Here is a 12,876-nt window from a genome sequence, read left to right as displayed (position 1 = left end):
TTTTTTTGCTTTTTTGCTCTCTTGTCTGTGTTTAAAAATAAATATGAGGCTAAATCATAGAGCTAGAGCGATATATAGTTGTTTGTTTAAAAAAAGACTATCTTTCTAATCTCTTGGATGAGTCTTACCACAGTAAGTGTGCAAATGCATTCTTAAACTTGTTTTTTTGTTTAGCTTTTGTTCTGTGTCAAAGTACATGCATACCATATTGCTTATTCTCTGTTAAAAAATAAAATTTGGGAGGGCAGAATTACACGGGGCGAAAGTGCTAGAAGGACGGAGTCCGACCGACGGGGCAAAAGAACCATCCCGATAGAAAAATAACATCGTTGCCAACAGGGGGCGCCGCTTTTTCCCAATTCAGTGACCCTCCACGGTGGCCACTCGTGTCCTGCTTTAAACCATCGGGGGGGGGGCAAATCTGCTCTACAGATTGGCCTTCATTTGCATGGCTATTCCTTTGGATCAAGAATTGGATGGAACTCTACTAGGGGGGATTTTTTTGCCAAAATTAATTGATGGGGGGAGGGGGGAGACAGATCTATGGATAGTATAGTCCGTGCAGTGGCTCTTGGGGAGTGGGCTGTCCCTTCCCATGGCCTCTTCCTGCTCCTTCTTTCTGGTGGAACTAAGCACATGGGAATGTGATCTACGCAAGGCAACCGGACTCTTCCCCCTTCTCCAACGTTCTGCTAAGGGCCGCCCTCTTTGGCCTCTGAGGCTCCCCAGAGATCAGCGTTACACGTCTGATTCTAGGCTAGGGATCTTCTTGTAATACACGCGTCTATTGCTGCAGGAGTTTAGCCCTCGTGGAGCAGAGTGCGTGCTGTTCTGAGGGGCAACGTAAGGCATCCCGTGCTCCGAAACACACGCGTCGTTGTGGACCTGGCCATCTCTGGAACAGTACGAGGCTGTCGATTTAACCGACGACCGGGAGACGCTGTCATAAGCCGGCTGTCTGTGCAGGCTGGCCGGACTCAGCGCCGGGACCGAGGTCTGGTCATCGCAATAAGAGCGAAGAAAAGGGTTCTCTTCCGAGCACTCCAGGTACAGGGACTTGATCCTCTTCCCGTCGTCCAACGTGCGTGTGAGAAGCGGGAGCTTGCCGCTCGAGTGTTTGCTTTGGGGCGCCCTGAAGAGGTTGGCATAGGGCCCCCCTTCCAGGAGCCTCTCCTTCTCCTTCAGGCTGATGCTGCGGGCCGTCCTGCCCCCGTTGCCGTCCCGATGCTTACCGAAGAGGTTGTCGAAGGAACGCTGCCGGCTGATTGGCAGCTTGCTCTTCCGGGGCAGCTGGGTGTTGTCCTCTTGGGCCCAGTCCTGCTGGCACAGTTCTTCCCGGGGCCTGGAGTTGGCGGGGCTCTGCAGCATCTGGCCCTCCTCGATGTCGTAGAGGCTGCCCATCCGCACGCAGGCGCCGCACCGGTAGGGCGACCGGCTCAAGTATTGCCCTGCGTAACTGGGCAGGCTGGTCAGGCAGCTCCGGCAGTGGGTGGCCTTCTGCCGGTATCGCTCATTCGCTTCGCCGTAGGCCACGTTCTTGTCTTTTGTGCCGTAGTGCTTTGGGTAGAGCTTGTACTGGTCGTTACCCGGAAGACTTTCCTCGTTGGACAAGGGATCCTGGTTGCTCTGCTCAGGCCCTCGGTAGTTGCCGTTGCGATCCTGATAGAGGTTGGAAAACTCGGCCGACTCGGGAAGGATAATGTCCTCTACATACTCGGGGGGGACATCTAGGTGGAAACTGTGCTGTTTGTCTGCCTCGATTATGTAAATTTTGTCCCGGGGTAAAGACTGCTTGCTCTTCAGGTAGGTCAGCTCCACCTCGCTGCAATCCTTGGGGTATTTCGATGCCGGCCTCTTCTTCACATTGTCCTTGGTCTTAAGGGGTTTGCTGCTGCTCTCCCCCTCCGTGTGGCCGGTGGCCCTGCTGGAGGAGTCGGAGACGTCCGAGTGGGCGTCTTCAGGGAGGTACCTGGAGCTCTTCAGGGAGTGCCGCCGGCTTCCCCCTGTGCCGTCATCCCTCTGGGAACCGTGACTCTGCCGGAGGGAGTCTTGGCGCAGCGATTCCAGCGACTTCCTCCACAGCTGCCTCGGGCGGGAGTTCTCCTTGGCCTCTGCCGCCATGGTCACCTCCACCGTGTTCGGGTTGGACTCGTGCAGGGTGAGGGGGTGAGGCCCTTGGAAGACGTAGTTGTTGAGGTTATCGGGGTGGCGGCCGGCAGAGAAGGTCTGCAGCTCGTTCGTATTGTCACCGAAGACGTCCTGCTTGGGGCTCAGAGGGCGGTGGTTGTCCGAGAAGATGAAGCTGCCCTTTTCCATCATCAGGTCCATCATCAACGATCCACGGCGGATGAACTCGGCTGCTCTTTGTGGGGAATTGATCCGCCCGGGGTTCACGTTGCTCATATTCTTGGCCGTCTGCAGAAGCTTCAACATGTTGCTCTGAGAACTGGTCAGGGTGAAGTGGGGAGACTTCTTCTTCTCCTCAATGTGGACCCCATGGATGCAGCTGTAGATACCCTGCAGGGGAAGCAACGAGAAAGAGAGGCTGGGTTTCACTCACTTTCATTTGGGGGGGGGGCTCAACATAGAGCAAACTGGCTCCTCACAACGACCATCGTGAGAATTAAACCAAGAGAGCAACGGAAATCAGTTACCATTAGGTGGAGAGTCCAGGGGAAAGACGGAAAAAGATCTGCTCCCCCATATCGTCCATCTTCAAGAATTTCTGATTAGTAACACCTGTACTCAGAAGTGACTAGCTACATAACTGCTCCTAACAAACCACGGTGGGTTTTTTGTGCTTCGGCCACCTCTCTGAACAGAGGCCGGACTGAGCGGGTGGGATGAACCCATAAACCCACCCGCCACGCAGTTGCCAACTACATCCTAAGAAATTCCTCAAATCAGGAGAAAAGGGGTCTTCTGCTTGAGTGAAGTCTTCCTTCCTTGTTCTGGGATAATTAGTTCTATGGCTGAGTAGTTCCATCCAATTATTTCTGTATAATTTTTGACAAGAACAGAACTGCAATTAACCAATTAAAGAACACCAACCCAGAGACGGCTGCAAGTTTAAACAACTCGCATTTAAACCAACTTATTTGGAAGCAAAAATCTGCTGGTGAAAGTGTTAAAAAGAAAAAGCCAATCAGTTTGCGTTCTCAGGGACAAGTAACTTCATTCAGAATGCTAATTACACTTACTGAAGCAGCCTAATTAATTGGGAAGGTCTGCCCAAGGTGCTCAGCTGCTGAATGCATGAATATTTGTGATAAACTGGCTGATTTGGATGCTGGAATAAAACCTGGGTTGGCCATTGGGGCTGGCCTTTAAAAACACCTCCTCCCCATCTCTTTCCCCCCTCCCCACCCCCATCCCCCCACACACACCTTGGCTTAGACACCTCCTGGGTTGGACTATACCCCTTCTTTTGTAGAACAGAAAAAAAATTACGAGTGCCTGAATCCTCCTGTTTTGCCCGTTTTCTCAAGCATCACTCGTATCTGGTAAGGAGGAGCTCCCTTGCGGCACGTCTTTCAGTCACAATGGATAAACTACCGTTATCCCATCATCCCGTGGAGAGGGAAACCCGACCGTGACCCGTGTCCATGCTCACCCTGCTGATGGAGAACAGCAACCCTGGCCGATCGGAGCACATCCCGGTGAAGCAGAAGCGGAGTTTCCAGTAAAACAGGTGCTCCCACACAAAGGTGATCAAGCTGAGCCCCATGGCAGCGGCCAGCATGTAAAACACGCCTGCCATGTTGTCGATGTCCAGCTGGCTACTCATGACCTCGTTCTTCTCGTTGTGGCAAATGCCGGTCAGCCAGAGAGTCTCCAGCTCCTCCATTTCCCCTGGAAAGAAAGGCCAGCGGAGGTGAGAGACAGACGGACGGCCAAAGCGGGAGGACGCGAGGGCGAAAGTCTCGGCACGCCAAGGACGCTGAGTTGCAAGAGTGCTTTATGGTGATCTGGTCGCCAAACCTCTCTCCCTCCAGAAGCAGAATTTGGCTTGTAAAGGAAATTCTTTTAAGGGACATTCTTCAAAGGAAATTCCCCCCACCCAGCTGGAATGCTAGAACGTGCAGTTATTAAGGAATAAAAAAATCTGGGCGTACTGAAACCAAATATTATCCTCTTTCTGCTTTTTTTAAAGCAAAGGATGACGGTGGTTTTGTTGTCATTTCTCAGCTAGAAAAAAGGAGCTGTTAAAAACAGAAAAGGCGGATTCCCTCCCTTGGAAACAAGGCAAAAGATTATTAAATAACTGACAAGAGAAACCAGTTTTCAGATGGGAGGAGAGAGCCAAAATGTCCCCTGGAGAGACAGGGTCAAATTAAGAAAGAGCATCTGGGCAGAGAGCCAAATTAAGGGCAATGGAATTAACAATCCCGCTGCTTCTCTTTTCCTTGACTTCGTAGGACTGGCAAAAGAAGGTTCTCATTTGGGGTTTCCAGTTTCCTTTCCCACCAGAACAATTCAAATTCCTCAATTCCTGATCTCCTCCATGCTCAGAAACTAAGAGGGGTGTTGCAATCGGGGGGGGGGGATGAATTTGGAGGAAGGGTCGGGTTCTTGTAGCTTTCCAGGCTCCATTCCCCTGGGCGAGGGGCTTTCTAGATCTGCCCAGTTCTTTCAAGCCATCTCAGCCACCATGCAGAGGCCGCCTTCCTCCTCCTTCCAGGAACGGCTGGCAGGGGGGCGCCGTTCTGCCACTCACCGTCTCCCACAAACTGCAGCAGCGCCAGGTCGATGGCCCTCTTCCAGGGCGACCCCTTCTGCAGGGCGATGCCGTAGCCCGTGGTGGCAAAGATGTAGCCGCTGCCGATGGTCACCAGCTTGCAGCCTTCGTCCCGCCCGGCCTTGTAGTTCAGCACTGCTGCGTCGTAGATGAAAGCGTCCAGCTTCCTGGAATACAAGGAAAGGGGGCTCAGCTGCTGGACGGAAAGAGGGCAGAGGGCTGCGTGCCACATCCCGTGCCTTGACCCGTGGCCGGCAGCCCACCAGGGGCCGGGGAAGAAGAGTTTGGGGATCCCTTAATTCTCTGCGCGAAAAGAGAGAACAGAGACACAAGCCACTCCGACCCGCAACACAACCCAGGGTCACCGCACCGCTTTTCAAACCGGTTGATTGACCCATCCCTTGAGGTTTGTTCTGCAGGTTCAGGAAGAGGGGCAATGTCCCCCAAGAGGGCCGAAGCCCCCAGCCCAGCAAAGCCCCAGGCCTTTGGGGGATCCCTTCCCCGTACAGCTGCTTTCCCGTGGGGCGAGGTCCCACTTCTGGGTCTCCCCTCCTTCAGACGTGGACAAACGCCAGCAGTCTTTGGAAGCCAGGCTGAGCCCTGCAGGCCTGGAACTCAACTCCTCCCTTCAGCAGAGCTGCTCAAGGGCGCCGAAGAGGAAGGCCGGGGGGGGGGGGCAGAGGACAGCCATGGATAAAGGATGTCTTCCTTTCTCTCTCAATCTGTATTGAGCCATCCCATCATCACCGCCGTCTCCCTCCTCCTCCTCCAGCCTTCCTTCCTTCCTTCCTTTTATTCATTCACTCTCCTTCTCCTCTTTCACCGTCTCCTTTCTGCCTTCTCTTCAATTAAAACATTCCCTTTCCAATTGTGAAGTTCTTTTAAATTCTTTATCCTGGCCCATCCAGAAAAAACAGCCAGGCTTGGCCTGACGCCGCCGTGGCCAGAGGGAGGACCTCCGCCAATCCCTCCTCCCACGGGTGCTCTGGCGATCCAGGCTGACCATAAAGCTACTCTGGGCATGCACAAAGCGTGACTTTCGGTGAAGAGCCGCAGGATGAAACAGGGCTTGTATACTCCGGGGTGAACATTTGAGGGCCGTTTTTCTCGGATCTTGAGGGTTTCGCATAAAACTGCCCTCCTGAGCTCGGTGTCTCCAAAGTAATCAGCCTACGACACGCTAAATCCACTGGCAAAAGTATGAGCAATCAAAACGCGTCATAAAACATGGCAACCGAGGTGCCGTTTTTCAAACGGCAGCAGCCCAGTCCTGAGGGGATCTTGAGGGCGGATTCACTTAACAGCAGAGTTGCCAGTCTCCATTGGGGTCACTAAATGGGGACACACCATCGCCCTCTTTCTGCTGCTGGGGCTCTTCCACTCCCGTTGCTGCTTCTGAACAGGAAGCCTCAAGATCCCGTTGAGTTTCAGGCAGGGCCGTAAAAAGAGCCCTTTGATCGGTGGGGAGAAGATACACTATGGGGCCTTGCTTTTAAATCCAGGCTGTGCACAAGCTGAGTCACGGGTTTGGGGGGGGGGGAATTTCCATTAATGAACAGCCCGATCTTGCTTGATCAGACCTGGGCTCAACTGCAGCCATTCATCGCTCTCTGCTCTGGGCTGGTTTTGCTTTGTGCACCTGATGTGAGCTCCAGCTGGGCCAGACGTGATTTACAATTACTTTTAGGAATAATAACCAAAGCGTGCAATGCTAGATGTCCCCGGCATTCAATAAAACACTCCTTCCCGCCAGCCTTTCCCAGGGGGCCCAACTCCCCACTGGCCAAACGGGGTTGCCGTCCTTCCCCCCACCGACCCCCCCCTCCAGGCTGTGCGGCGGCTGCTTCCTCCTCCGGACGCGCAGTTTTCAGTTACCGCATCCGTAACTCAAAATAGACAGCGCGCTGTCAGTTGTGTGGAGCGTCATTTTTCAGCGAGGGAACATTCATCACGCCCTTCACAACACTTGACAGAGAATAAAACACCAACGTGAATTTCCACGATGGGGTGAGGAGGGGGAAACAGGCAGAGATTTTCCCCTCCGAAGCCCCGGAAAAGAGGCAGGAATCGGGAATAAGGTGGCAGGGATGCCCGGCAGCTTTCGGTAAGGGAAAGGGGGATTGGTTGGCTGAATTCAGGACCTGGAGGGATTGTGGCCCTTTAATGAAACCTCCAGGACCAGAGGCAGTCTATCTGCCAGAGCCCTTGTGGCACAGTGGTTAGCATGCAGTATTGCAGGCTAATCTGCATTCCCACGGCCAGCAGTTCGATCCTGATCGGCTCAAGGCTGACTCTGCCTTCCGTCCTCCCGAGATTGGTAAAACGAGGAGCCAGCTTGTCGGGGGCAACTGGGCTGACTGCAAACCGCTTACAGAGGGGCTCCGAAGCACCGTGAAGCCGTTCAGAAGGGGCTGCTTCAAGGGCCAGTTGCTGGGAGCTTCTCTTCCACCCTGTTTGTCTCGTCAGCTCAGGATGATGGTCTCGGAGGAGGGAAAAACTCTCTAAAGCCAACGTTTCTCAACCTTGGCAGCTGGAAGATGTGTGAACGTCAACCCATCGGCTCCCCCTGGCATTGCTTCGTCTGCCAAACTTGAGATTTTAAAGGATAATGAGGCGCAGATGCTTCTCTGCCCACCCCTCAGAGCGGCTCTCCCAGAGAGGGGGAAGCAGGAGGGAGGGAGGGGGAGTCCTTGGCAAGGGGTGGCCGGGGCTGTAGAGACCCGGCCCGTTTGGGTGCTGGGGGGGGCTTAGGTTTTCCATGGGAGCCCAAGCCCCCTGGCAGGAATATCTCCCCTTGGGTTATCTGCAGGAGAAGCGGAAAGGGCCCCCACCCCTTCACCAGCAGGACTGCAATCCACCAAGCTCTTTCGGGAGAAACAAGGGGAGGGGGGAGACAGTGTGGGGGGGGCACAGAGGCTCAGCCATTTGTCCCCAGACAAGCCTTTCCTGCTCACAACCAAGAGACAGGCAGCCCCTTGGGGGGAGGGGTCCAAACAACTGCAGAGATGGGGAAAGCTCCTTTAAAGCCTTCCTCCAGTTGTTCTAGGAGGCTCCTGCCCCCCGCCCCAGTGGGTGACTCGATGTGGGGTTAGATGCCTCCTTGGAATCTCTGCATGCTCATGCATTGTGCCTTGTCCAACACCAGGATCTGTTACTCTTAAGGAAAGCCCCATGGAACCAAATCAGCCAGATTCCACCCCCAACCCCCGTGGCTGTTTCGCACCGCTCAGCCACCCACCTACCCGGTTTTCAAGCTAACCAAGGCGTCCTCCACTCCCTTCTGGTTGTACTTCACCATGTAAGCGTGCATCTCTTTGTAGTTGTTGCGGATGTTCCTCTCGGTGCTCCCATTGGGGACAGTCCCAAACCGGAAAGGAGGGGAGTAGGCGTAGGGCTGCTGGAACTGGGGCGGGGGGGGGGGAGAGAAGAGATCACAGTTCCTGCGTCTCCCAAGGCTCTGCAGTTGCCCCCTCAGCCTGGCTGGCATGGAGGGACACCAGACTCGCCAGCAGCATCCAGGGAAGAGCAGACCCCAACTCAGGAGAAGCCCAAGAAGACCCCCCCCCACCTTGTACACACCCCTTCCTGCCTGGCCTGCCTCGTTGCTGCAGCCTCAGAGACGCTGCCTTGGCCAGTCAGACCATCCTCCACCCCCACCCCAGATGTGTTCAAGTGCATCCGAAAGAGGAGAAAGGCATTCAATTAGCTTATTGATCCAAGCCTTGTTCATTCCCAGACTTCTACAGGAATCATATAGGTTTGCCTGAACTTTCCAGAATTTTGCAAAGCAGCTTGCAGCAGCCACAAAACAGCACATACCCGAGGCACGTACGCCAGAAAAATGCACTAATGAGGAGGAGACGTGTGCAAAAGCCGACATCAAGGGGGAAGGAATACGTGCATCAGAAAAAGTGTGCAAAGAGCACAGACTAGGGAAGGTGTGTGTGCAGGCCCACCATCTGCTGATTTCATCCCGGTTTCAAGCACAGCCGAATGTCTGGTGGATTGGAGAAAAGAGAAGCCATCCCACTGACCTTCTTATCGCTCAGCCCCGTGACTTGGTCCACAAATTCCTCCTGGATCATGAAGGCAGCCAGGTTGGCTGTGTAGCTGGCCAGGAAGATGACCGCAAAGAAGGCCCAGACCGAGACCATGATTTTGCTGGTGGTGCCTTTCGGGTTCTGCACCGGCACAGAGTTGTTGAACACCAGGCCCCACAGGAGCCACACGGCCTTCCCGATGGTGAAGGAGGGCCCGTGAGCATCTGGTGGGACGAAGCAGGCGAGAGGAGATGTGTCAGCTTAGGGGTCGCTCCACACACGCAACACGACTGCCCAGCCGTTTTCAGCTCTCTTCGTTTGCTCCTTGGCACAGTCCTTTCGCTTGCGAGGACAACCGGGAAGAGAATTCCTGTTGCTGAGCCCTATCCTGGGACATCGCGGCAGGGAAAGGAAACCGGATCCAGGCCCACTCAGAACGGTGCCACACGCAGCTGTGATGTGCCCTCAGGCGATCCGGCAAGGGCGGAGACGCCCTGTGCAGCTGCTGGACCCGGAGCCCAGCCGGCAGGGCCCACATCCCCTCTGCCCCACGGAGGGCTTGCTGCTGCTGAGGCCCGTAAGGCACCAGCCTGCCTCCCCCGAGAAGCTGCTCTCAGAGGCTTCGCCAAGGTCGGGGCCAGAAGTCCATTCCCTCCAGGCTGTTCTTGAATCGGGAGGACCCGCTCCTTTCCTTCCTGGCCACTTCCAAACGCTGCTGTGACAGGGCTGGCACAGCGCACGGTGAAGGATGTTGGGAAGACCCGCCCCGGCCTCCCACATGGGGCACACCTTTCCCAGCCTCCCCCCCCCGAAAGGCCAGGTTGGGAAGTGTCCCCAAGTGACCCATGACCGGCAAGTCAGGGAAAGAGGCCGACCCGGGTTGCCTCCCGTGGCTGCTTCCCCTGGTTGAGGGGGGGCAGAAATGCGCTACCTTTCCCCTGGGCCAGGTTGCGGTTGTAGCCCACCGGGCTGAAGTACTCGAAGACAAAGACGGCGATGGCCGAGACCACCAGCAGCATGACGAACATCATCACCCAGACAGACGCGCTGAAGGGCTCTGGAACGAGAAGCGCGCCCGGTGGAGCAGCCTGTCTGCAGCAGGAACAATGACGCGGGACCCCGAGCTGCCAGCTGCCACCTCCCCCCTCCCCACCCCCTCCAGCCCCCGTCCCCTCCCTTGCCTTGCTGGAGGGGGTCCCTCCGCACAAGCCAAGCGGCGTGTGCTCATCTCTCAACACAACCACGTTTGCTGAGCCGTGATGCAGGTTGGTGAGCGGCAAACATGGAAGCAAAAGCTCCGGAGGGCCCAGAAGGCCGATGCAGCCGGAGGCATCCGCCCCTCCCGCCCCACCAAGCAACTTTGGGGAAGGGGCCGCTGGACTCAGCAGCAAGTCCACAAGCCCACCACGGGGCGCCTGTGATCAGAGCAGGGAGAAAGAGGCGGGTGGTTTGCTGGGAAGAGCACTCTCTGTCTGGCTCGGACACCTCTGAATGGAGGTCCTGTGCCCAAGTCAGCCTGGGGCAGGCAAGGCTGACCTAGAGAAAGGAACCAAACGCCCCAGCTCCTCTTCCTCCTTGACCCGTCCTGTGGGAAGGAGTTGGGCCTGTGCAGCCCACAGGAGATGCCACTGGAAAGTGGGGTTCCACCCTGAGGCTGAGCAGAGCCTGAGCAAACCCCTGGGTTGCAAAAACCAGCCCTGAAGAGAAGGAAAACCCCGCTTCATTGGGCCCTAAGGAGGGAGGGAGGGAGGGAGGGAAGGAAGGAAGGGAAGGAAGGAAGGGAGGGAGGGAGGGAGGGAGGGAGGGAGGGAGGGAGGGAAGGAAGGAAGGAAGGGAGGGAGGGAGGGAGGGCAGCTTAGAGGGACGGAAACTCACCTAAAAAAGCAGAGGGAGAAACTGTGCCGTTACTCCGGGAGACCATGACGCTGATCCCAGTTTCCACAAAGGGCACCGAAAAATCGACCACCTCTGAGCGCTCGCCATTGATGGTGAGGGACCCAACAGCCATCACGGCTTGCTTCTTGACCACCTGTTGGCCGAGAGAAAAGAGGGGACGGGGGAAGCTCTAGCTCACGCTGAGGAAAAAGGAGGGGGAGTTTGGCCGAGCGGAGAGAGCTCTTTCAGCTGCAGGACTCACCTCCCCGATCATTCCATTCCACTCGTTGTTGATCTTTTTCCCATGCTTCCCGTTGATCACAAGGTAGAGGTCGTACGTGAACTTGATGGTCCTGGAGAGCTTCTTCAGGATGTCAATGCAAAACCCTTTGCAACATTTCTTCAGGTTCTTTCCTTCTTTGGTGATGTTGCTGAGGAGACAAGCACAAAGATCTTCCTTCCTTCCTTCCTTCCTTCCTTCCTTCCCTCCTTCCTCTCTAACCCCCACCTCTAAATAAAGGGCAATGGGGTGAATCTGCAACCTGGGCCCCCGCCTGCTTCTCAAGACCTTTGGCAGACGGAGGGGCTTCGAGCTCGGCAAGGGCAAAAGACCCCCGGGCTTACTTGATGACGACGTATTTCCGGCAAGCCACGGTGTTCTTCACACAGGTCTCCGTCAAAGGGTCCATGTCTTCCACGATGACGAAGGGAGCCTCCTCCAAGGTGACGATGCTGAGGTGGTTGTGGTCTGGGACGCTGTCGTTGAACGAGTTGAACCGGGGCCAGACGGAGTACTTGTGCGTCAGCGTCTGGTTCTCCCATTCGCCCACCTGAGGAGCCAATGCAGGTAGGAGGTGAGCACAGGTGGGCACAGCTGAGTGGCAGCCACACGTCCAGGGAAGAAAAAGGAAGGGGCGGGACATTGGAGTGGGGGGGGTTGGGGGGGCATAAGGTCCCTTAGGATCCTGGGATTATTTGCCCCTGGGTTTTGTTTAAGATCGGTATTTTATCATCCTTGCAGCTGCTGCTTTGCAGAAAAAAGACATCTTTGAACATTTTCCGCGAGGAAGAAGCCTGGATAGTTGGTGCTGCCTTGCAGGATTGCCCAGGACTGGTGCTCAGTTTACTGACATCTGTCCACAAGATGCATCCAGATTCATTTCCTCATTTATTACGCCGGGATAATCCCCTTTGAACTCACGACACGTCCCTTCTAGGTCAGTCGGGTCTCTTTGGCCAGGTGGTGCCCCGATCACCACCTGCCAGCCCAGCTCTTCAGCTTAAGAGCGCCAGGAATTGTGATGCCTCTGAATTAAGGCGCTCTGACCTTATGCTACCCTGATGGAAAATCTTCTCTCCAGGTCCAAACGGCCCTTGAGCACCGCGAGGAGACATGGCCAAGTTGGGGAAAGAGCCGCTGGAGGAGGAGGAGGAGGAGGAGGAGGAGGAGGAGGAGGAGGAGGAGGAGGAGGAGGGAACATTGGAAGTGCCTGCTTCCCTGCCTGCTCTCCTCCTGGGTACAGCCGCAAATCCAGCTAAAAAAAGGGGTCTGCTTTTTTTTTACAGATCGTGGCGCAGGCTGCAGGGATGGATTCTCTGAGGCACAGAAGTGCTGACGTATCGACCAGGAATTCTTGCTGGAGTCACGGCCATCATCAAGACGACAAAGTGTCTCTCCGGGACAAAATGCTTTAAATCCAACAACCTCAGACGACAATTTGGGTCTGTTTGCTTGGCTGCCCAGCCAGAAAACCTGACCCAGCCAGACACCTACAGGTCTCCAGTTTGCAGTATTCAAGTAGATCTTGTATGGAACTTCAGAAAAATCCATCACACATCCAGACACACTTCAAGTAGCCAGGTAACATTTCCACCAGCATTAAAATAATTATTAATCTTAATTAAATGGCAATGTTTAGTCAATGCATTGTTTAATAGGCGAAAAAGCAAGAAAACGTGTTTCCTACTAAACCACACACAGCATTTATTTTAATTACTTTTCGGCGAAGGCACACAATAGCTACAAATGGCTGCTTCCAGCTGCAGAAAGACCATGGGGGGTGGGGGGCTCTTTAAAAATGATCTTTGCAAATCTTTTACCTATATGTAGATGTGCTTTTTTTTTACGGTGCACCCTTGCTCTGCTCCACTGGAAGAAAATTAGATATGAAATCATCAGAAAGTAAGAAGGGGGCAGAGGGTGGAGGGAAGGCACAGCCTCTA

The 12,876-nt window shown here is 54.9% G+C and overlaps 1 protein-coding gene across 1 annotated transcript in view; it reads right to left on the bottom strand.

The window, feature by feature from the left end:
• Window positions 1-738: 738 nt before the first annotated feature.
• Window positions 739-12,876, bottom strand: part of GRIN2A (glutamate ionotropic receptor NMDA type subunit 2A) — a gene marked incomplete at both ends in the record, with an annotated part of 49,084 nt that continues 36,946 nt past the window's right edge. Inside the window, 9 exons of the mRNA XM_081338583.1 lie at window positions 739-2,517; window positions 3,614-3,852; window positions 4,718-4,905; window positions 7,981-8,141; window positions 8,773-9,002; window positions 9,710-9,835; window positions 10,654-10,807; window positions 10,916-11,084; window positions 11,278-11,483. Of these exons, the coding sequence (XP_081194709.1) occupies window positions 739-2,517; window positions 3,614-3,852; window positions 4,718-4,905; window positions 7,981-8,141; window positions 8,773-9,002; window positions 9,710-9,835; window positions 10,654-10,807; window positions 10,916-11,084; window positions 11,278-11,483 (3,252 nt within the window). The remainder of the gene's footprint in view (window positions 2,518-3,613; window positions 3,853-4,717; window positions 4,906-7,980; window positions 8,142-8,772; window positions 9,003-9,709; window positions 9,836-10,653; window positions 10,808-10,915; window positions 11,085-11,277; window positions 11,484-12,876) is intronic.

The sequence above is a fragment of the Vipera berus genome (assembly GCF_964194415.1).
Source record: "Vipera berus genome assembly, chromosome: 13".
Lineage (NCBI taxonomy): Eukaryota > Metazoa > Chordata > Lepidosauria > Squamata > Viperidae > Vipera > Vipera berus.
This window is presented reverse-complemented; position numbering and strand designations above follow the sequence as displayed.